Here is a 22,384-nt window from a genome sequence, read left to right on the forward strand (position 1 = left end):
CAAGGTATTCAAGAAGATGAATACTAATGAAAGATGGTCCACCTCGGAGGAGACGCCGAGGCTCCTCTCCAGGGTCTCCTGGTACTTGGCCATGCGCAGGGAGAAGTCTCGGTAGCGGCGGTCCACCGTGCTCACCCAGCGCTTCAGCTCCGACACGTGGGCGTGGCCTTTCTCCACCAGGTTGTCGGCCAGCTGGATGAGGAGCTTCACCTTCTCCTTGGTTTGCTGGAGACACGGAGATCGGGAGAGTCCTCCTCCTTAACGCTTGTTGATGTACATTTTGAATGTGAACCAAAAAAACACGCTAAGCGAGGCGGATGCTAACCGAGGTTCCGCCGTACTGACCTTGGCGGTGAGTCGGAAGTGGCGGTGGTCATGAAGCAGCTGCTGCGTTTCCTTGCTGCTGTCGCCAGGTGAGGTGTGGGTGGCCAGGTAGACCTCACCTGTCTCCTGGATCCAGTCCAGCGCCTACACGGTCACACGCGGAGAAAAGCCACTCTTGAGGTCTTCAAACATAAGCCGGAGAAGCCCCGCCCCCTCACACCTACCTGCTTGGCGCTGCGTTCAAAAACAAGGTACTGCTGACAATGGTCAAGTCTTCTCTTCTTCAAAGTCCAGAAGTGGAGGACTCGGTTCTCCCTCTGCAGAAGCTCATTGAGAATTGCTGGAGGAAGGAAGAAGAATAAAGTCCACAATTGTAGACCTTATGGACCCAAATTCTTGCTTTCGTTGGTGGTGGGTCCACAGGGGGTGGACAGTTCTCACCAACCTTCCAAGTAGAACCGTGAATGTGGTCTTCAATCTCCTCACTATGTTCCTCAGAGTGGAACCTGACAGCTGAAATCTCTGAGCTAGCTTTGTATCCTTCCCCTAGACCATGATGTTGAACAATCTTTGCTCTCGGGTCATGTGACCATGGTGCAACCTGCCATTGGCCACCTTAAATATCATTTCTATGATGGCTCAAGGTCAAGGGTCAATGAGATTACCAAAAACAAATGTTGTGTTTGAATAATTATTGATAAAGTTATTTCAAATTTCTTCTTAAATTAATTCAGCAATTTTCCTCTTGGAATATTCTGAATTCATTCCCCAAATATTATAACTTTTCTCATGAAATTTGCGGAATTTTTCTTTGAATATTTTGACTTTATTCTTGTAAAATTATTACATTTCTTTTAATAATTTTAAATATTTTTTTATTTTATTTTCCATCTTTCTTCTTCCTGTTTCACTCATCTTATAATGTCTGTATTGTAATATTTTTATTTAAAATATTATGTTTTCATATTACTCATTTATATTACTCATTATATTATTCTTTTTATTTTTTATTTTTTATTATTATTTTTTTTTTTTTACTTTATTGCCATTATATTTTGACTTTATTCCCAATTTTTTACAAAATTTTTCCAAGCTAATTTTCCAAAAATGTGTTGGTTTGTCATAACATAACAACTTCAATTTTTTTTATGGAATATTTCAGCTTTTCTAACTAAAATGACTTTCTATTCCGATGTTATTCTCGTCAAATTCTGACCTTTGACCTGCTGCTCGGGCCCTCTGGGGTGACTGGCGGCTCCCGGCGTGCTCACGTTGTTCCTGTGGATGTACTTGAGGAAGACCTCGGCGTTCCTGCGGGCCAGCGTGCACGCCTGCGGGGCGGGGGGGTCATAGCGTCAATGCTAACCTTCTTACCTTCTTTGACCTTATCATCATATCTACTTATATCAAATGATATTGTATATTATTTATTATTATTATATTATTATTATTGCCTCCTTGGGGTCTTGGTCTGCCAAGATCTCCTGGTGGTTCACTGGTACCTTCCCCCGGAGCCCCGGAGCATGACTGCCCCCCCCCCTGTATGAGTACGCCGTATGAGTGCTGACCTTGAGGAAGGCTTCTTTCTGCTCCAGGTGTTTGCTGATGAGCGGCAGGAGGTGCTCGCACTCGGCCGGCGCTCCCACTTTCTCCTGACTGCCGCACCAGTCCTCGTCCCGCCGGTACTCCTGCTCCAGGCTCTCCAGGACGCTGCACACCTGGGTTAGACGCCCCCCCACCCGGTTAGCGTGGGGTTCTCTTCCACAAACGGACGACGTAACATCTCGTACCTGTTCCGACGTCTTGTAGAAGGCCACCGAGGCGTTGACCAGTTTGAGGCGGTCCTCCATCTTCAGCATCAGCTGCTGCCAGTGGACCGCCACCTTCTCGGCACAGCCGCGTATGGCGTCCGGGTCGTAGTGGCCGGCCTGAAGCATCATCTGAGACCAGGGAGGTGGAGGTGAGAAGACGAGCTACGTTCCTACCCCTCAAATGACTTTTCTCCTGTCATCCAAGAACTGAAACTCGGAAATCGGGTTAGACCTGAAACCTGGAGAGCACGTTAAACATAAAGTCGGAACGACGCCACCATCGGGTCAGCGCTCAGCGGCGCCTCTGGGACGTGGCGTGGTGAACACAGGAGGAAAACGTACACGGACAGTGGATGCTCAAGGAAAGGACGTTATACTGGATGATACAGTACAGTACATAGTACAAAGTACATAGTACATAGTACATAGTACATAGTCCATAGTACACAAAGCATAAGGAGACCATCTTGTTTTTACCTCAGCTTTCTGCTGGACCTGAAGAGCACTCTGATGGGTCTTCTGGAGGGAGTTGGCATGGAAGAGAGACTAGAAAACGAAGAGGAGAACAACGTTTACTCTTCTTACAATGGCGGACTTGTATCAATACCAATACATGCAGGGGTGTCCAGGACCAAGAATAAAGTCATTATTGGGAATAAAGTCAAGATATTGCAGGAATAAAGTCATGATACGGGAATGAAGTCAAAATATTGCAGTAATAAAGTCAAAATATTGCAGCAAATAAAGTCATAATATGGTAAAAAAAAGTCAAAATATTATGGGAATAACGTCATGATATGGGAATAATGTCAAATTTTGCAGGAATAAAGTCATAATACGGAAACAAAGTCAAAATATTATGGGAATAAAGTCATGATATGGGAATAATGTCAAATTTTGCAGGAATAAAGTCATAATACGGAAACAAAGTCAAAATATTGCAAGAATAAAGTCATGATATGGGAATAAAATCAAAACATTGCAGGAATAAAGTCATAATTTCAGAATTAATTCAAAATATTGCAGGAATAAAGTCATGATACAGGAATAAAATCAAAATATTTCAGGAATAAAATCGTAATATGGGCATGAAGTCAAAATACTGCAGGAATAAGGTCCTGATATGGGAATAATGTCATGATATTGCAGAAATAAGGTGATGATATGGGTATAAAGTCAAAATATTGCAGGAATAAAGTCATGATATGGGAATAAAGTCAATAATCTGCAAGAATACAGTCATGATATGGGAATAAAGTCAATATACTGCAGGATTAAGGTCATGATACGGGAATAAAGTCATGATATGGGAATAAAGTCAATATTCTGCAGGAATAAAATCATGATATGGGAATAAAGTCAATATTCTGCAGGAATAAAGTCATGATATGGGAATAAAGTCAATATACTGCAGGAATAAAGTCATGATATGGGAATAAAGTCAATATTCTGCAGGAATAAAGTCATGATATGGGAATAAAGTGAATATACTGCAGGAATAAAGTCATGATATGGGAATAAAGTCAACATACTGCAGGATTAAGGTCATGATACAGGAATAAAGTCATGATATGGGAATAAAGTCAATATTCTGCAGGAATAAAATCATGATATGGGAATAAAGTCAATATTCTGCAGGAATAAAGTCATGATATGGGAATAAAGTCAATATAATGCAGGAATAAAGTCAATATACTGCAGGAATAAAGTCAATATACTGCAGGAATAAAGTCATGATATGGGAATAAAGTCAATATACTGCAGGAATAAAGTCATGATATGGGAATAAAGTCAATATTCTGCAGGAATAAAATCCTGATATGGGAATAAAGTCAATATACTGCAGGAATAAAGTCATGATATGGAAATTGAGTCAATATACTGCAGGAATAAAGTCATGATATGGGAATAAAGTACTAATATCATGACAATAACACTTATGAAGCTATCTTTTTCACCTATATGACAAAGCTGAGCTGAAGTACATATATACTGTATATACTGTAACTGTACTGTACTGTAATAAGCATATGTACACGTGTGGCTCTAAGCAGATCTTTGCCCCCCCCCGACCCCCCGAGCCCCTCACGACAAAGCGTGCGTGGGCGTATCAAAGTATGAAAAGTGCACATCTGCTCCTGTTGAAAGTCAGACGCGGCATGCAGAAACAATTAGGACTAAAGTACAGTCTGCACTGGCACCCGTCCCCGTCTTATGTGTGCGCACGTGCACGTGCACGCACCTCGATGGCCATCTGGAACTGCTCGTGTTCCCTCTGCAGCTGCTCGGCCTCAGACAGCGAGCTGGCGTTCACCATGCTGGCGTTCAGCATGGACTCGCCGTTACGGATCCAGCCGAGAACCTGGAGAGGAAGAGGATGGCACATGAGCGACGGCGACATCAGCAGGTCCGCCTCGCTCCCAAACATCCATCTTTTTGTGGCGTCAGAATTCCGAGATGAGCGAAAGCGCGCTAGCAGAAGCACGTGGCCGTAAAAGCTCGTTAATAATTCAGCCGCATCCTTCCACAACGGTGGCGCTGCCTCGCCCGTTGGCTCGCCCGTTGGCTCCTTCCGGCCAAACACAAACCAACGCCGCGTGTCTCGACGCGTACCTGCTTGACTTCGGCCTGCAGGTGGCGCAGCTGCAGACTCTGCTCCAGTCGAGCGTGCGTGTGCTGAGCGCTCAGCTCCACTTCCTGCTGCTTCTCGTGAAGGAACTCCAGCAGCTCCTGGACCTGAGAGGCCAAGTCCATGTCCTTCTCCCCCGTCAGCTCGATGCCTGAGGCAGGATGAGACGTCAATACACTCATTGCTTTCATTGATGTTCAAAATCATGAAAATATTGCAGGAATAAGTCATGATATGGGAATAAAGTCCAACTATTGCAGGAATAAAGACAAAATATTACAGGAATAAAGTCATGATAGGGGAATAAAGTCAAAATATTGCAGGAATAACATCACAATATGGGAATGAAGTCCAAATATTGCAGGAATAAAGTCAAAATATTGCAGGAATAAAGTCATGATATGGGAATAAAGTTCAAATATTGCAGGAATAACATCATAATATGGGAATGAAGTCAAAATATTGCAGGAATAAAGTCATAATACGGTAATAAAGTCCAAATATTATGGGAATAAAGTCATGATATGGGAATAAAGTCAAAATACTGTAGGAATAAAGTCATTTTACAGGCATAAAGTCAAAATATTGCAGGAATAAGGTCATGAAATGGGAATAAAGTCAAAATATTGCAAGAATAAAGTCAAAATATTGCAGGAATAAGTCATGATACGGGCATAAAGTCAAAATATTGCAGGAATAAAGTCATGATATGGGAATAAAGTCAAAATATTGCAAGAATAAAGTCAAAATATTGCAGGAATAAGTCATGATACGGGGCATAAAGTCAAAATATTGCAGGAATAAAGTCATGATATGGGAATAAAGTCAAGAATAAAGTCATGATATGGGAATAAAGTCAAAATATTGCAGGAATAAAGTCACAATACAGTAATAAAGTCAAAATATTATGAGAATAAAGTCATGATATTGCAGGAATAAGGTCATGAAATGGGAATAAAGTCAAAATATTGCAAGAATAAAGTCATGATATGGGAATAAAGTCAAAATATTGCAAGAATAAAGTCAAAATATTGCAGGAATAAAATCATGATATGGGAATAAAGTCAAAATATTGCAGGAATAAAGTCACAATATGGGAATAAAGTACTAATATCACAAAAGAACACTTATGAAGCTAGCTTCATAAGCTAGTGCAGCTGTGGAGGCACCATGGCCTTCACTACTGGGATGGGTTCATTCAACTGGTTTGATGGATTTGCTGATCTACCCGAGGCTTGGACCTCCATGATGTACTGGTGCAGGTCTTGTCCTTGCTGCATGACTTCATAGGTCATGTTGTTCATGGCCGCCTTCCTCTCAGCGTGCCTCTTCAGTCGCTGCTCCGCCAGGGCGATGTCCTCCGCCCCGCCAGAGGGGGCGCCACCGGCGCTTCCTCCGCCGCCGCCGCTGCTGCTCGAGCGTGCCGCGTCACTCTGCTGGCGAGACAGGTCCTCGTTCCAGGCGTCCAACTCGGCGGTCACCTGAGTAAAGATCTCGTCTTGGCACCTCAAGGGCTCGGTGGAAGGTCGGAACGGAAAGATCTGGTGGATCTGTACCTCGATGGTGTACTGCTCAAAGATGCGCAGCTGGAGGAAGATGTCCAGTTTGATCTTGCGCTCGTGGAACAGCTCCTCCATCTGGCCCTGAGCCTCGTCCAGCTGCTGCAGCACCCCCTGGATGTGAGCGATGGAACTGCAGTGGGGCGTCTTGTTTGTGGACATGGCCGCGTCCCTGAGGAGAGCCGGACAGAGGAAGTTGTCGCCGCGCTCGTCGCCGAGGCTTTCATTCGCTCCTACCTGAGCTGCTGCATGAGCTCCTCCCCCTCCTTGATGACGTTGAGCGTGGCCTCCAGCGTGGCCGTCTGCTGCTGCTGGAACTGCTGGATCAGCGTCTGCACCGAGTCCACCGAGTCGCAGGTCACGTCGTCCAGCAGCTGCTTCTGGAGCTCCTCCATCCACGACCACAGCTGGACCAAAAGATGACGATTCACGATACGTGTCTACTATAGGGGTGCTATATCATGTCTAAAGGGCTCTAATGCTGTTAAAAAGGGTTTTCATTGTCTTATTTTCTGTTTTTATGTCTACTATAGGGGTGTTATGTCATGTCTAGAGGGCTCTAATGCTGTTAAAAAGGGTTTTCATTGTCTTCTTTTCTGTTTTTATGTCTACTATAGGGGTGCTATGTCGTGTCTAGAGGGCTCTAATGCTGTTAAAAAGGGTTTTCATTGTCTTATTTTCTGTTATTATGTCTACTATAGGGGTGCTATGTCGTGTCTAGAGGGCTCTAATGCTGTTAAGGGTTTTCATTGTCTTATTTTCTGTTTTTATGTCTACTATAGGGTGTTATGTCATGTCTAGAGGGCTCTAATGCTGTTAAAAAGGGTTTTCATTGTCTTATTTTCTGTTTTGATGTCTACTATAGGGATGTTATGTCATGTCTAGAGGGCTCTAATGCTGTTAAAAAGGGTTTTCATTGTCTTATTTTCTGTTATTATGTCTACTATAGGGGTGCTATGTCGTGTCTAGAGGGCTCTAATGCTGTTAAAAAGGGTTTTCATTGTCTTATCTTCTGTTTTATGTCTACTATAGGGGTGCTATGTCGAGTCTAGAGGGCTCTAATGCTGTTAAAAAGGGTTTTCATTGTCTTATTTTCTGTTATTATGTCTACTATAGGGGTGCTATGTCGTGTCTAGAGGGCTCTAATGCTGTTAAAAAGGGTTTTCTATCTTATTTTCTGTTTTTATGTCTACTATAGGGGTGTTATGTCACATCTAGAGGGCTCTAATGCTGTTAAAAAAGGGTTTTCATCGACTTATTTTCCGTTATTATGTCTACTATAGGGGTGTTATGGCATGTCTAGAGGGCTTTAATGCTGTTAAAAAAGGGTTTTCATTGTCTTATTTTCTGTTTAGGGGTGTGATTTTCTAACTATAGGGGTGTTATGTCATGTCTGGAGGGCTCTAATGCTGTTAAAAAAGGGTTTTCACTGTCTTATTTTCTGTTTTTATGTCTACTATATTGGGTAATATGACTGTAAAAGTGCCTATAGGGGTGTTACGTCATGTCTAGAGGGCTCTAATGCTGTTAAAAAGGGTTTTCACCTCTTTGGTGTGCGTATGGAAGGACACCGACATGTCCAGCAGCAGCTTCCTGTGCTCCACACGCCGCACAAAGTCCTGAATCCGGACCTCCAGGTGCCGCGCCGCCTTGTAGATCTCCTCCGGGTCGCACTCGCCCGTCTGGGCCAGCTGCTCGGCCGCCTCCAGGAGCTTGTCGGCGTTGGTGTACGTGTTCTGGAAGCAGCGAGGGGTCGTCCATGTTACTAAGAATAATGCTATTATTTTCCCAGTCGCCGTGGTAACCGTGGTCAAAACAAGCGTCCTGACCTGAGCGACGTCCTCAAAGTCGTCGTGTCGTTTCTGCAGGGCTCGAGCTCGGTGAAGAGACTTTCCCACGCCCGTGTGTTTGCTGAGGAAGGCCTCGCCGTGGTTCTCGATCCAGTCCATCACCTGACGTACACACGCAACGCACCGCCTTACTTTTCATGGATCCTACCCGTCTCACGTGACACCCTGTCCTTTCTCTGCCGTGTGAGGCAGCCGAGGCACCAACAATTTACATAAGACTTTCACGTGGACTGGATGGACCCTAAAGTCCACCTCCTGGGTCACATAAGACCTTCACGTGGACTGGATGGACCCTAAAGTCCACCTCCTGGGTCACATAAGACCTTCATGTGGACTGGATGCACCCTGAAGACAGGAAGCAGCCGTGTGTTTGGTACCTGCTGGACGTCCTGCTGGAAGACGCACAGCTGCAGCCGCTGGTGCAGTCGGACCTTTCGATGCTGCCAGATGTTCTCCAGACGACGCTGGTGGTGGAGCACTTCATGGACCACGTCCAGGATACAGTGGACCTGAACAGCAGTGGAGAAATGTCAAAACTGTAAGTTGGGGTGACTATAGGGGTGTTATTTCATGTCTACGGGGCTCTAATCATGTTATAAAGTGTATTTAGAAGGTGGTAAACAGGTTTTCTATGTCTTATTTTGTCTACTATATTGGGTAATAGGAGTGTACAGGTGGCTATAGGGGTGCTATATCATGTCTAGAGGGCTCTAATCATGTTAAAAAGTGTATGTGGAAGGTAGCAAAGAGGTTTTCTAGGTCTTATTTTGTCTTACTATGTCTATTATATTGACTTAAAGGAGTGTCGGGTTGACTATAGGGGTGTTATGTCATGTCTAGAGGGCTCTAATAATGTTAAAAAGTGGGCGTGGAAGGTGGTAAAGAGGTTTTCTATGTCTTATTTTGTCTTACTATGTCTATTATATTGACTTAAAGGAGTGTCAGGGTGACTATAGGGGTGCTATTTCATATCTACAGGGCTCTAATCATGTTAAAAAGTGGATGTAGAACTTGGCAAAGAGGTTTTCTGTGTCTTACTATTTCTATTATATTGACTTAAAGGAGTGTTGGGGTGACTATAGGGGTGTTATTTCATGTCTACGGGGCTCTAATCATGTTATAAAGTGTATTTAGAAGGTGGTAAACAGGTTTTCTATGTCTTATTTTGTCTACTATATTGGGTAATAGGAGTGTACGGGTGGGTATAGGGGTGCTATATCATGTCTAGAGGGCTCTAATCATGTTAAAAAGTGTATGTGGAAGGTAGCAAAGAGGTTTTCTAGGTCTTATTTTGTCTTACTATGTCTATTATATTGACTTAAAGGAGTGTCGGGTTGACTATAGGGGTGTTATGTCATGTCTAGAGGGCTCTAATAATGTTAAAAAGTGGGCGTGGAAGGTGGTAAAGAGGTTTTCTATGTCTTATTTTGTCTTACTATGTCTATTATATTGACTTAAAGGAGTGTCGAGGTGACTATAGGGGTGCTATTTCATATCTACAGGGCTCTAATCATGTTAAAAAGTGGATGTAGAAGTTGGCAAAGAGGTTTTCTATGTCTTACTATTTCTATTATATTGACTTAAAGGGGTGTTGGGGTGACTATAGGGGTGTTATTACATGTGTAGAGGGCTCTAATCATGTTAAAAAGCGTATGTGGAAGGTGGCAAAGAGGTTTTCTATGTCTTATTTTGTCTACTATATTGGGTAATAGGAGTGTAAAGGTGACTATAGGGGTGTTATTTCATGTCTAGAGGGCTCTAATCATGTTCAAATGTGGATGTAGAATGTGGCAAAGAGGTTTTCCATGTCTTATTTTGTCTACTATATTGGGTAATAGGAGTGTAAAGGTGGCCATAGGGGTGCTATCCCATGTCCAGAGGGCTCTAATCATGTTAAAAGGTGTATGTAGCAGGTGGCAAAGAGGTTTTCTATGCTCTAACTACCAAAACATTCCATGCATAAAGAAGGAATCCGACTCAGCAGGAATGGAATTATGAATTATCTGGAACCAACGAAGCCCCGTAAAGGAGGGATTAGTGGAAGTCACTCACAGCTTTGGAGTAATTGGCGGTGGCCGTCATGGACTCGGAGTTGCCGGGACTGAGAGGTCTTTGGAGGACGTCCAGGAGGGCTTTTCCATCCTGACTCACCTGGAAGACACGGAGGAAGTGGAAAAGGACGACTTTCTATTCACCACTCGAGCAGCAGTGATGCGTTCAGGCGAGACGTGTACCTCGGTGTAGGCCTGGGTGACCTGCTCGTAGAGGCTCTGGTGGCGGTGGATGGCCAGCTCCAGCTCCTGCATCTCCGAGGGCAGCCCCCCCTCGCTGCAGACCTTGCACCAGGCCTCCACCTCCGACAAGAACTGGAGTACACAGGGGGGAAAAATATCTCAAAGTGCCGCCAGGGGGGCAACTTTATATTTTTATATAATTTTAATATTTTTTAATCTAATATTATGAGACACCAAACAAAACAAATCAAGTTCACCTGCTCCGCCTTCTGATGGAAAACGGCCGACATGGCGAGGATGGTGGAGCGCTCGTCCAGAGCGGCGGCAAAGCTCTTCCAGTCCTGGTCCAGCTGACCCGAGATCTGTTTGATCTGCGTGGAGGCGTAGTGGCCCGCCTCGGCCAGGCGGGCGGCCACCGACATGATCCTGCTGATGTTGACGTAAGCGTTCTGGAGGGAGGCACAAACAACATGGCGTCTAGCTCGGGCGGCCGCGACGGAGCCGGGGCGGGGCCTACCATGGAGTTCATGGCGAAGTGGTTGTGTTGCGTCTGCAGCTCGGCGGCGTGCTGGTACGCTCGGCCGATCTCGGTGTGGCTCTGCAGGAACAGCTCCTTGTTGTGGTTGATCCAGTCGAACATCTGAACGCACGGGAGCCAACTCGTTAGCCTCAGACGTGCTAACGAGTGTTTACATCCAAAACATGTCCTCATTATTATTATTATTCATCGGCCGCTACCACTCACCTTCTCTGCGTCCTGCTCAAAGAGGCGCAGCTGGAAGCACTGGTCCAGCTTCAGCTTCCTGACGTGCCACACCTGGTGGAGATGTTGCCTGGTGGAGTGGAGCTTGTCCAGCAGACTGGCCACCTGAGAAGACGCCACACTGGGCTTGTCTCTCCATGGAAAGCATCTTCTGTATCTTTGACCCTCCAGAGAGTGTTGATAGCTTCATGGGACAACGTTACCTTGGGGACCAGGCTCTGGAAGTCAGCAGATCCGGAGATGGAGCTCCTCCCCGAGTAACCGTCGCTGCATCGGATGCACTGCAACAAGCGCTGGCCTTCCCGATCCAGCTCTTCCACTGGAGCCTTCAGCACCTTCATCGGGGCCGGGAGAGATCAGGTTAGCTGCTAAAACATCTGGACTTAGAGATGTGGATCAATAAAGTACGTGGCCGAGGCCTTCAGGGAACCCAGAGAACATCTTTGAGGACCAACTTGGACTTCTTCAGCTCACCTTCTTCTTCAGCTGCGTGTGTTCTTCTATCAGCCGACGAGATCCTTCAACATCAGAGGGAAAATCTTTCTTGGATAACAGCTCCTGTAATGGACGACATTGGATCCGTTAATCACCCCTTCATTAAGTCGGCCATTATTTTATTCATCCGTTTACCATCATCCATCCCACCGGAGATCTGTGCATTCATTCATTCATCTAGTCAACCATCATTTCATCTCATCATCAATTCATCAGTTCATCCATGAATTCATTCATTCATTCTTCTATTCAACATAATTTCATCTAGTCATCAATTCACCAGTTCATCCATGAAGTCATTCATTCATTCATTCATTCATTCTTCTAGTCAGCCATCATTTAATCTCATCATCAATTCATCAGTTCATCCATGAATTCATTCATTCATTCTTCTATTCAACATAATTTCATCTAGTCATCAATTCTCCAGTTCATCAATGAAGTAATTCATTCATTCATTCATTCATTCAGTCAGTCAGAGATTCACTCATTCATCCAACTACCCAAACATTGCTTCATCCATTTAGCAAAGATTCTGTATTCATTTACCATTTATCTCAATTCACCCATTCATCCATACATCCATGGCCTTCATTCATTCATCTCGTCAAACATCATTTCATCTAGTCATCAATTCTCCGTTCATTCATTCATTCATTCATTCATCTAGTCAACCATCATTTCATCTAGTCATCAATTCATCAGTTCATCCATGAAGTCATTCATTCATTCATTCATTCATTCATTCATCAGTTCATCCATGAAGTCATTCATTCATTCATCTAGTCAACCATCATTTCATCTAGTCATCAATTCTCCAGTTCATTCATTCATCTAGTCAAACATCATTTCATCTAGTCATCAATTCATCAGTTCATCCATGAAGTCATTCATTCATTCATTCATTCATTCATCAGTTCATCCATGAAGTCATTCATTCATTCATGAAGTCATTTGTTCATTCATTCATCTAGTCAACCATTATTTAATCTAGTCATCAATTCTCCAGTTCATTCATTCATTCATTCATTCATCTAGTCAAACATCATTTCATCTAGTCATCAATTCATCAGTTCATTCATGAAGTCATTCATTCATTCATTCTTCTATTCAACATCTTTTTATCTAGTCATCAATTCATCATCCATTAAGTCATTCATTCATTCATTCATTCATCTAGTCTACCATCATTTGATTGGGTCATCGCTTCACCCATTCATCCATGAAAACATCCAAGTATATATCAGTCCATCCACCCACCCATCCATCCATCTGTTCATCCATCCATCCATCTATCCATCCATCCATCCATCCATCTATCCATCCATGCATCCATCCATCCAACCATCCATCCATCCATCCATGGTCCCACCTGCAGGTCCTCCAGTCTGGACAGCAGGTGGACGGCGTTGGACATGAACTCCTCCAGGGAGACTCTCAGGTCCATCCACTCCTCGTGGTTGTAGTCCAGGGAGCCTTCAAAGTCGTCTGTCAGCTGGGACGGGTCCACCAGCTTGGCCAGACCTTCCACGGACACCATGCTGGTCTGGCGGGGAGCAGGGAAAGGTCAGCCGGGGTTACGCTCGGAGGGCGGATGACAGGAGACCACCCACCTCGAAGGAGAACTTGGCGCTGCCAAAGTTGGTCTTCTGCTTCTGCCAGAAGTTGTCGGGTTTGATGATGAGCGCCACACAGATCTCCGCCGGGAAGAACTCCTGGAGGGTCTTGAGGAGAGGCTTGATTAACTCCCACTTGGAGCCCCGCATGTCGATGATGACGGTGAAGCCTCTCTTGCAGACGTCCTCGCTGCAGACAAAACCAGGACTTGTTTTTTGGACCTGGCGCTGGTTCCAGGCCCCGGCGGTTATTAGCTTGCTAAGGTGCTAAGGTGGTAGGTGCTAAGGTGGTAGGTGCTAAGGTGGTAGGTTCCATGTTTATATGTTCTGTCTGCCTTGAAATGGCCGCTACTGAAGGATTTGGTCCTGGTCCTGAGCACAGGAGCACCGCAGGGCTGCATGCTCAGCCCAGCCCTCTTCACACTGTAGTGGGTCTCATATGGGACAACGATGAGACCCACTGCAGGGAGGAGGTCCAGCACCTTCTTCTGATGCTTTTAAATGCAACTTCCTGTCGGCGCCGTCCGCCCAGAACTCGTCGTTGTGGCAACAAATGTGATGAGAGGTAAGCGAGTACCTGGGAACGGTAGACAGGTAGGTGACCAGCCTCCTCAGGTCCTCCTGCTTTATTCGGTCGTGGTTGCTTCTTGCGGGGAAGGTCAGGATGGGGCCGCCTCGTTTGTCCCGCCCACCTGTGCATAGGGTTTAGCTGATAGACACGTCACTCAAACATCGGCACTCGTCCTTAAGTGTCTCAGATCGGCAAACAAATGTGAATATTAGTTCATAAAGGTTTGGGACTCCAGCCAACCACAGTGAGAGCCATTATCCACATCAACCAACAGGTCACAAAAGACCCCACAACAACATCCAAAGACGTGGAGGCCAAACTTGCCTCAGTTAAGGTCAGTGTTCAAGACCCTAAGAAAGACACTGAGCAGTGGGACACTGGCTCATTGGGTCCACACCCGACCGTAATATGGCGACTCATTGGGTCCACACCCGACCGTGATATGGCAGCTCATTGGGTCCGGGATATGGCGGCTCATTGGGTCCAGACCGGACTGTGATTTGGCGGCTCATTGGTTCTAGACCTGAACGTGATATGGCGGCTCATTGGGTCCAGACCCGACTGTGATATGACGGCTCATTGGGTCCAGACCCGACCGTGATATGATGGCTCTTTGGGTCCAGACCTGACTGTGATATGACAGCTCATTGGGTCCAGACCCGACTGTGATATGATGGCTCTTTGGGTCCAGACCCGACTGTGATATGGCGGCTCATTGGGTCCAGACCCGACCGTGATATGATGGCTCTTTGGGTCCAGACCCGACCGTGATATGGCGGCTCCTTGGGTCTAGACCCGACCATGATATGGCGGCTCATTGGGTCCAGACCGGACTGTGATTTGGCGTCTCATTGGTTCTAGACCCGAACGTGATATGGCGGCTCATTGGGTCCAGACCCGACCGTGATATGGCGGCTCATTGGGTCTAGACCCGACCATGATATGGCGGCTCATTGGGTCCAGACCGGACTGTGATTTGGCGTCTCATTGGTTCTAGACCCCAACGTGATATGGCGGCTCATTGGGTCCAGACCCGACTGTGATATGACGGCTCATTGGGTCCAGACCCGACTGTGATATGACGGATCATTGGGTCCAGACCCGACCGTGATATGGCGGCTCATTGGGTCAACACCTGACCGTGATATGGCGCCTCATTGGGTCCAGACCCAACCGTGATATGGCGGCTTATTGGGTCCATTTTTCAGATTAAAGTCCAAAATCTATTCAACTTTGAGAGATCTGTTTTTGTATGATGTCATTAAGAAAAAATAACTTCCTGTGGCCCGTATAGTATCTATGATGGATGCTATGAACATCCAGCAGCAACGCAACATTTTGGTATGACGACTTTTTGACGATTTTGATGAAAAATATACTCAACCAAGTCCACCATCGACCAGGAGAAGCATTTGTTTACTCTGCTTTAGCTGAGAGGTGATAGCACCATGATGACATCACTTCCAGAAATGAGGCTAGCAAGAGCTAGCTCGTCATGGCTAGCGCCATCAACTATAAATGTGCTTTTTGCCAATTTAATTTCAGACAATTAGAAGCAACACATAACATATTGAAGCAAAGTTGAGGAATCACGTCACATACACCGTGTTGCGTTCAGGGCTTACTAAAAGCACTGGTGATATATAATGGAGCTTCAGGGCTAGCATGACAATAGGAAAACACGCTAATCCCTGTTGTGGTCATTTCCTCCGACACTCACCCGACACAAACGCCACTTTGTCCTTCAAGACGGGGAGAACATCCGACGCCTTGATGCCTTCAGTCCTCATGCAGCCTGCAGCAAGACAAAAAAGAGCTTTATGATTTTATAATTAATCCAATTATCAGATCAACATTCCTGGGAGGGAAAAACACGGAGCCGCACGCTGACACAAGCGCTTTGGGAAAATGTGGTGAAATAAAAAAATGGCTTCCCGTACTCCTTCGTTTGACTTCCATTTTTGGGTTCCATAACTGGGATTCAAACTCATGGATACGGATTGCCATTTCTAATCCGAGCTAATCCCGGGACGTTCTTTCCACGCACCCCCACCTCTCCGCAAAGAAAGACAAAGATGGCCTCCTGCTGTGTGAAAGATGAATGTTAGCCAATCCCCGCGTGGATTAAAGAGACGAAGATCTGGCCACAGATTTCACATGTCGGGCTGCCCCCCCAAATATTTCATGTCAGCCACTTGGTGAGGCGCTAATGCGACCCAGACGCAGCCTGGCCAAAGCATCATCAGCACAAGCTAGGGTGGAAGGACTTGGAACTCAAGGAGTCCATCCATATTCTACACGCTTCCCTTCACTGCAGTAATCCTTCGGCTATGGCGGCTCATTGGGTGCAGACCCAACCGTGATATGGTGGCTCATTGGGTCCAGACCCGACCGTGATATGGCAGCGCATTGGGTCCAGACCCGACCGTGAAATGGAGGCTCATTGGGTCCAGATACGACCGTGATATGGCGGCTTATTGTGTTCGGGATATGGCAGCTCATTGAGTCCAGACCCGACCGTGATATGGCGGCTTATTGGGTCCAGACCCGACCATGAAATGGAGGCTCATTAGGTCCAGATCCGACCGTGATATGGCAGCTCATTGGGTCCAGACCCGACCGTGATATGGTGGCTCATTGGGTCCAGATCCGACCGTGATATGGTGGCTCATTGGGTCCAGACCCGACTGTAATATGGCAGCTCTTTGGGTCCAGACCCGACCATAATATGGCGGCTCATTGGGTCCGGGATATGGCAGCTCATTGGGTCCAGACCCAACCGTAATATGGCGGCTCATTAGGTCCAGACCCGACCGTAATATGGCGGCTCATTGGGTCCGGGATATGGCAGCTCATTGGGTCCAGACCCGACCGTGATATGGTGGCTCATTGGGTCCAGACCCGACAGTGATATGGCAGCTCATTGGGTCCAGACCCGACCGTGAAATGGAGGCTCATTGGGTCCAGATCCGACCGTGATATGGCTGCTCATTGTGTCCGGAATATGGCTGCTCATTGGGTCCGGGATATGCCGGCTCATTAGGTCCAGACCCGACCGTGATATGGCAGCTTATTGGGTTCAGACCCGACCGTGATATGGTGGCTTGTTGGGTCCAGACCCGACCGTGATATGGCGGCTCATTGGGTCCAGACCCGACTGTGATATGGCAGCTCATTGGGTCCGGACCCGACCACAATATGGCAGCTCATTGGGTCCGGGGTCCGGGACCACTGGACCCCCCCAGCAACTCCAGTCATCTGCCAGAAATGCCTTGCAGGTGCCCCCCCCCACCTGTGCTCCCAAATTTGCACCCTTTTGTGTGCAGCAAGAAGAGCTACTAAAAACACATACGTGCTTGTGGCGTGACGAAGGTAGAACCCCCCCCCCCCCCATAGAGTACTCTAACGTGTACATGATAAAGTACTTTTACATTTCACCAAACAGTTTATGTTTCTAGGAAATGGAGGAAGGAAAAGTGAGAAGGGGATTGGCTGCCAACATCAACAACAACTTACAATGTGTGTGTGCGTGTGCGTGTGTGTGTGTGTGTGTGTGTGTGTTGGGGGCCCATCCATCATTGTTGGGAGGAAGTATTTTGCCATTTTTGCCACAGGAACGTCTCACACACACAAGTTTGTCAAGCTCCAATCACAGACAAAGCCTTGACACAGCCCTACAATGCGGCTGTAGGCAACTTCGAGTATTTTTTTAATGACCTCCACAAGAGGCTGCATGTGAAGTATGCATGAAACAGCTATAGTGTATCTAGCTCTTCATGCACGTTGAAATGTTGCTAGTCAGAGGTAGACAGACGTAGAGGTTAGACGGGTAGCTAGACGTTAGACAGGTAGCTAGACGTTAGACCGGTAGCTAGACATTAGACAGGTAGCTAGATGTTAGACAGGTAGCTAGATGTTAGATGCGTAACTAGACTTTAGACATGTAGCTGGACATTAGACAGGTAGCTGGACGTTAGACGGGTAGCTGGACATTAGACGGGTAGCTAGACGTTAGACAGGTATCGAGACGTTAGACAGGTAGCTGGACGTTAGACGGTTATCTAGATGTTAGACGGTTATCTAGATGTTAGATGGGTGGCTAGACGTTAGACAGGTATCTAGATGTTAGACAGGCAGCTAGCCGTTAGACGGGTATCTAGACTTTAGACAGGTAGCTAGATGTTGGACAGGTATCTAGACGTTAGACGGGTAACTGGACGTTAGATGGGTAGCTAGACGTTAGACAGGTAGCGAGACGTTAGACAAGTATATGGACGTTAGACGGGTCGCTAGACATTAGACAGGTATCTAGACGTTAGACGGGTAACTGGACGTTAGACGGGTAGCCAGACGTTAGACGGGTAGCTAGACGTTAGACACGTAGCTAGACGTTAGACGGGTGGCTAGACATTAGACAGGTATCTAGACGTTAGACGGGTAACTGGACGTTAGACGGGTAGCTGGACGTTAGACGGGTAGCTAGACGTTAGACGGGTAGCGAGACGTTAGACAGGTAGCTAGACGTTAGACGGGTAGCGAGACGTTAGACGGGTAGCTAGACGTTAGACGGGTAGCGAGACGTTAGACGGGTAGCGAGACGGTAGACATGGAAGCTAGACGTTAGACGGGTAGCTAGACGTTAGACGGGTATCTAGACGTTAGACGGGTAGCTAGATGTTAGACGGGTATCTAGATGTTAGACAGGTATCTAGATGTTAGACGGGTAGCTGGACATTAGACGGGTATCTAGACGTTAGACGGGTATCTAGACGTTAGACGGGTATCTAGACGTTAGACGGGTGGCTGGACATTAGACGGGTATCTAGACGTTAGACGGGTATCTAGACGTTAGACGGGTATCTAGACGTTAGATGGGTAGCTAGATGTTAGACACGTAGCTGGACGTTAGACAGGTAGCTAGATGTTAGACGGGTAGCTAGACGTTAGACGGGTATCTAGACATTAGACAGGTAGCTGGACGTTAGACGGGTAGCTAGACGTTAGACAGGTCGCTAGACGTTAGAGAGGTATCGAGACGTTAGACAGGTAGCTAGATGTTAGACGGGTAGCGAGACGTTAGACAGGTAGCTAGACGTTAGACGGGTAGCGAGATGTTAGACAGGTCGCTAGACGTTAGAGAGGTATCGCGACGTTAGACAGGTAGCTAGACGTTAGACACGTAGCTAGACTTTAGACACGTAGCTAGACGTTAGACGGGTAGCTAGACGTTAGACAGGTAGCGAGACGTAAGACAAGTATCTGGACGTTAGACGGGTAGCTGGATGTTAGACGGGTATCTAGATGTTAGACGGGTATCTAGACGTTAGACGGGTATCTAGACGTTAGATGGGTAGCTAGACGTTAGACGGGTAGCTAGACGTTAGACGGGTATCTAGACGTTAGACGGGTATCTAGACGTTAGACGGGTATCTAGACGTTAGACGGGTATCTAGACGTTAGACGGGTATCTAGACGTTAGACGGGTAGCTAGACGTTAGACACGTAGCTGGACGTTAGACAGGTAGCTAGACAGAGAATCCAACCCAAGTGTTCCAGATCTCCTACATGGCCTGCATGCTAACCACTCGTCCACCGTGCGTGTGTGAAGTCATTACATTAGGCGGTGAAATCAATGACAATACACACTTCCTGTTGCGTCTCCCTCTGGATAACCTCCAAAAAAGCTAAAACAAAAACACAGCAACATGTCGCCTTCATCTGGTTGCTGGCCTTTTCCAACCTGACGTCTGTCTGCCTTTTATCACCAACCTGCTGGGTGGTTATGGTATACTTTTAGTCTTTGCCTCCTCCCTTCTGCGTCTCCTACGCTCAATGTGTTTTCTCCATCCAACAGGAGCCATACGGCCGTGATTGCAGCAGCATATGGATGCTGGACTCAACAGCTCGAGGCCGGTCAAGTGGATCCGCGGCAGCTAAGCCACCCTGGCTTCTTTAAAAAAAAAGTTCAGCTTGAAAGGAATACTTAAGGTTCAAATAAAAAGCAGTTGTTCTCCTTTTTAGTCGGGAACTGATATTTTCCTGAAACTTACTTATGTTCTACTGCTGATTACTGTAGAACAGAAAAAGGTAAAAAAGTTTTTTTTTTGATGATAGACGGGAATCGAACCTTCCTTTTGGTAGCTTCGATGATTATATAGCCATACATAGTTATGCAAATTCTTCCTGACTGGGATGTCAAGCTAGCCGCACGCCAAAACACACTTTCTTCATCCAGCCTCGCCACTTCAAACATCAACTGCGACAAAACCAGCAACCTTTTCCCGTCTTCTGATTGGACGGTGCTAGCGTGCACGAGTGCTGCCGTGCGCATATCGCTAAGCAACAAGCCGCCTTTCACCGAGAATGAGAAGACGGAGTGAATAAAAGTCTTAATAACCGTGAATGAGTGACTGCTCCCAATAAATGGCGTCTCTCGCCTCCTTTGCGTGCCGTCGGGAAAGTCGAGAATACAGATTAGGGCGCCGCGGCACGCGGGCGGGGGGAGGCATGATGACGCCACGGAATCAGAACTACAGTGTCTGATATCATTTATCCTGAATTTATCTTTTATACGTTAGCATTAGCATTCCGATCATATAACAATTTTTGTGTTACAGTCAGCATAAATACCGACTAAATCGACTAAATATCGACACTGACTCCTTTTTACTCCATGGCCCCGTGTGTGTACGAGGGACAACCTGTACACGCTTAGGTCATGTGTCTCGCGACATGCAGCTCGGCGACAGCTGCCCTGACGACCAGCTGCCAGGCGGGGTGTGTTGCCACGGCGACAGGAGCTAAACGTCAGCATGTAAGACCGTAACCGTTTGTCACTCTCACGTTCTCTTTAACGGCAAACAGGTCGACAACAGCAACAATTAGCGGGGGGGGGGGGGGGGGGGGGTGGCAGACACGTGCGGCATGTGGCGACACAGCTGGTTCTCGCCTCCCCCCCCCCCCCCGGGGACGTGGGGTCAGTTGGGGGTGGGGGGGCATGATGATCCAGGAGCTCAGACTGCAAACAAATGTAGCGGGGAGCAGCTGTTAATTATTCATAACGATGCTATTTTTAATCCGACACACAATTGTTCATACGGTATTGACGCACTCAATAAATAAAATCCGTTCCTGGGTGAAACTGCGGCATGGCGTGGTGAAACCTTTACGAAAAGTGACTTTTTAATTCAATTTTTTAGTCATTCAACAAGAACAAGAAAGACACTTATCCAGATCTATCAGTCTGGATAATGTTATAAAGGCTTTGGGACTCCAGCCGACCACGGTGAGAGCCATTATCCACATATATGGCCAAAACATGGAACCGAAGTGAAACTTCCCAGTAGCGGCCCGCCAACCAAAATAACTCCAAGAGCATAACCACGACTCATCTGAGAGGTCACAAAAGACCCCACAACAGCATCCAAAGAAGGTCCGTGTTCATGACTCCACCCTAAGAAAAACACTGGCGAGCAAAAACGGCCAAAAGACCAAAACCCCTGCTGGACAAAGACCCAAGACCTTTGGGGAAATACTGAGAGTGTGTCCCATTCCATTTGACATTTGGTAAAAAGAAGAGTCAAATATGGTGGTGGTAGTGTGATGGAAATGAGGGTTTATTGTTCATTCATTCATTCATTTTGTTGTGGTGGGTGCTGGAGCCTATCCCAGCTGTGTTCAAGCGAGAGGCGGGGTCCATTCTGGACTGGTGGCCAGCCAATCCCAGGGCACATATAGACAAACAACCATTCACACTCACATTCATACCTATGGACAATTTGGAGTCGCTAATTAACCTAGCATGTTTTCGGAATGGGGGAGGAAACCGGAAAAGCCGCGCATGCACGGGGAGAACATGCAAACCCCACACAGAGAGGGATTATTGCATTGTTATTAATTAATCGTTAATTTTAATCGCAATTTTAGGCTTGCCACAAATATGCCACATGTGCTAAAATATGCATATTTTGGACTAATAATAGGCTGTAGTGTTCTGCACGGTGGACGAGTGGTTAGCGGCATCTCTGTGTGGCGTTTGCATGTTCTCCCCGTGCATGTGTGGGTTTTCTCCGGGCATTCCGGTTTCCTCCCACATTCCAAAAACATGCTAGGTTAATTAGCTACTCCAAATTGGAGTATGAATATGAGTGTGAATGGTTGTTTGAATAGTGCCCATATTCTAATATTTGACCCAGCTCAATGAACCAATCAATTCCAGTCGGACTGAAATCAGACTTCCGATTCCATGCGGCCAAATAATTCATAATTCCACCGTGGTGATGACGGCCTTCATCATCCCAGGAACCTGATCCCCTTAAATATGAAAACATATTCAATAATATTACAGCATATTACTCCGACCATGCACGTTCTGCGGGGATGAGTGTGGCAGCTTCCTGTCTACACACACACACACACACACACACACAGTTGAATGGTTTTGGCTCCGGTTTTCCCTGCAGAGGAAAACCACATCCATCACTCTTCCACATTACACAAACCAAAGAGTGCTTGTAACACTTAAGTGCATCA

General features: G+C 46.4%; 1 protein-coding gene across 2 annotated transcripts in view; it reads right to left on the minus strand.

Moving 5' to 3' along the window:
• kalrna (kalirin RhoGEF kinase a) overlaps positions 1-22,384 on the minus strand; it is a 72,779-nt gene that overhangs the window by 39,777 nt on the left and 10,618 nt on the right. For both annotated transcript variants that reach the window (XM_058081189.1, XM_058081194.1), the window contains exons 2-27: positions 15,573-15,647; positions 13,859-13,973; positions 13,279-13,471; positions 13,038-13,211; positions 11,645-11,728; positions 11,374-11,505; positions 11,153-11,275; positions 10,925-11,047; positions 10,665-10,856; positions 10,408-10,539; positions 10,226-10,324; positions 8,551-8,682; positions 8,153-8,275; positions 7,868-8,059; positions 6,561-6,730; positions 6,321-6,495; positions 5,993-6,245; positions 4,749-4,915; positions 4,378-4,497; positions 2,613-2,681; positions 2,115-2,264; positions 1,893-2,042; positions 1,541-1,655; positions 549-664; positions 346-468; positions 43-225 (exon numbers count right to left, since the gene is read on the minus strand). In XM_058081189.1, the coding sequence (XP_057937172.1) occupies positions 43-225; positions 346-468; positions 549-664; positions 1,541-1,655; positions 1,893-2,042; positions 2,115-2,264; positions 2,613-2,681; positions 4,378-4,497; positions 4,749-4,915; positions 5,993-6,245; positions 6,321-6,495; positions 6,561-6,730; positions 7,868-8,059; positions 8,153-8,275; positions 8,551-8,682; positions 10,226-10,324; positions 10,408-10,539; positions 10,665-10,856; positions 10,925-11,047; positions 11,153-11,275; positions 11,374-11,505; positions 11,645-11,728; positions 13,038-13,211; positions 13,279-13,471; positions 13,859-13,973; positions 15,573-15,647 (3,680 nt within the window). The remainder of the gene's footprint in view (positions 1-42; positions 226-345; positions 469-548; positions 665-1,540; positions 1,656-1,892; positions 2,043-2,114; positions 2,265-2,612; positions 2,682-4,377; positions 4,498-4,748; positions 4,916-5,992; positions 6,246-6,320; positions 6,496-6,560; positions 6,731-7,867; positions 8,060-8,152; positions 8,276-8,550; positions 8,683-10,225; positions 10,325-10,407; positions 10,540-10,664; positions 10,857-10,924; positions 11,048-11,152; positions 11,276-11,373; positions 11,506-11,644; positions 11,729-13,037; positions 13,212-13,278; positions 13,472-13,858; positions 13,974-15,572; positions 15,648-22,384) is intronic.

The sequence above is a fragment of the Doryrhamphus excisus genome, chromosome 9 (genome assembly GCF_030265055.1).
Source record: "Doryrhamphus excisus isolate RoL2022-K1 chromosome 9, RoL_Dexc_1.0, whole genome shotgun sequence".
NCBI lineage: Eukaryota > Metazoa > Chordata > Actinopteri > Syngnathiformes > Syngnathidae > Doryrhamphus > Doryrhamphus excisus.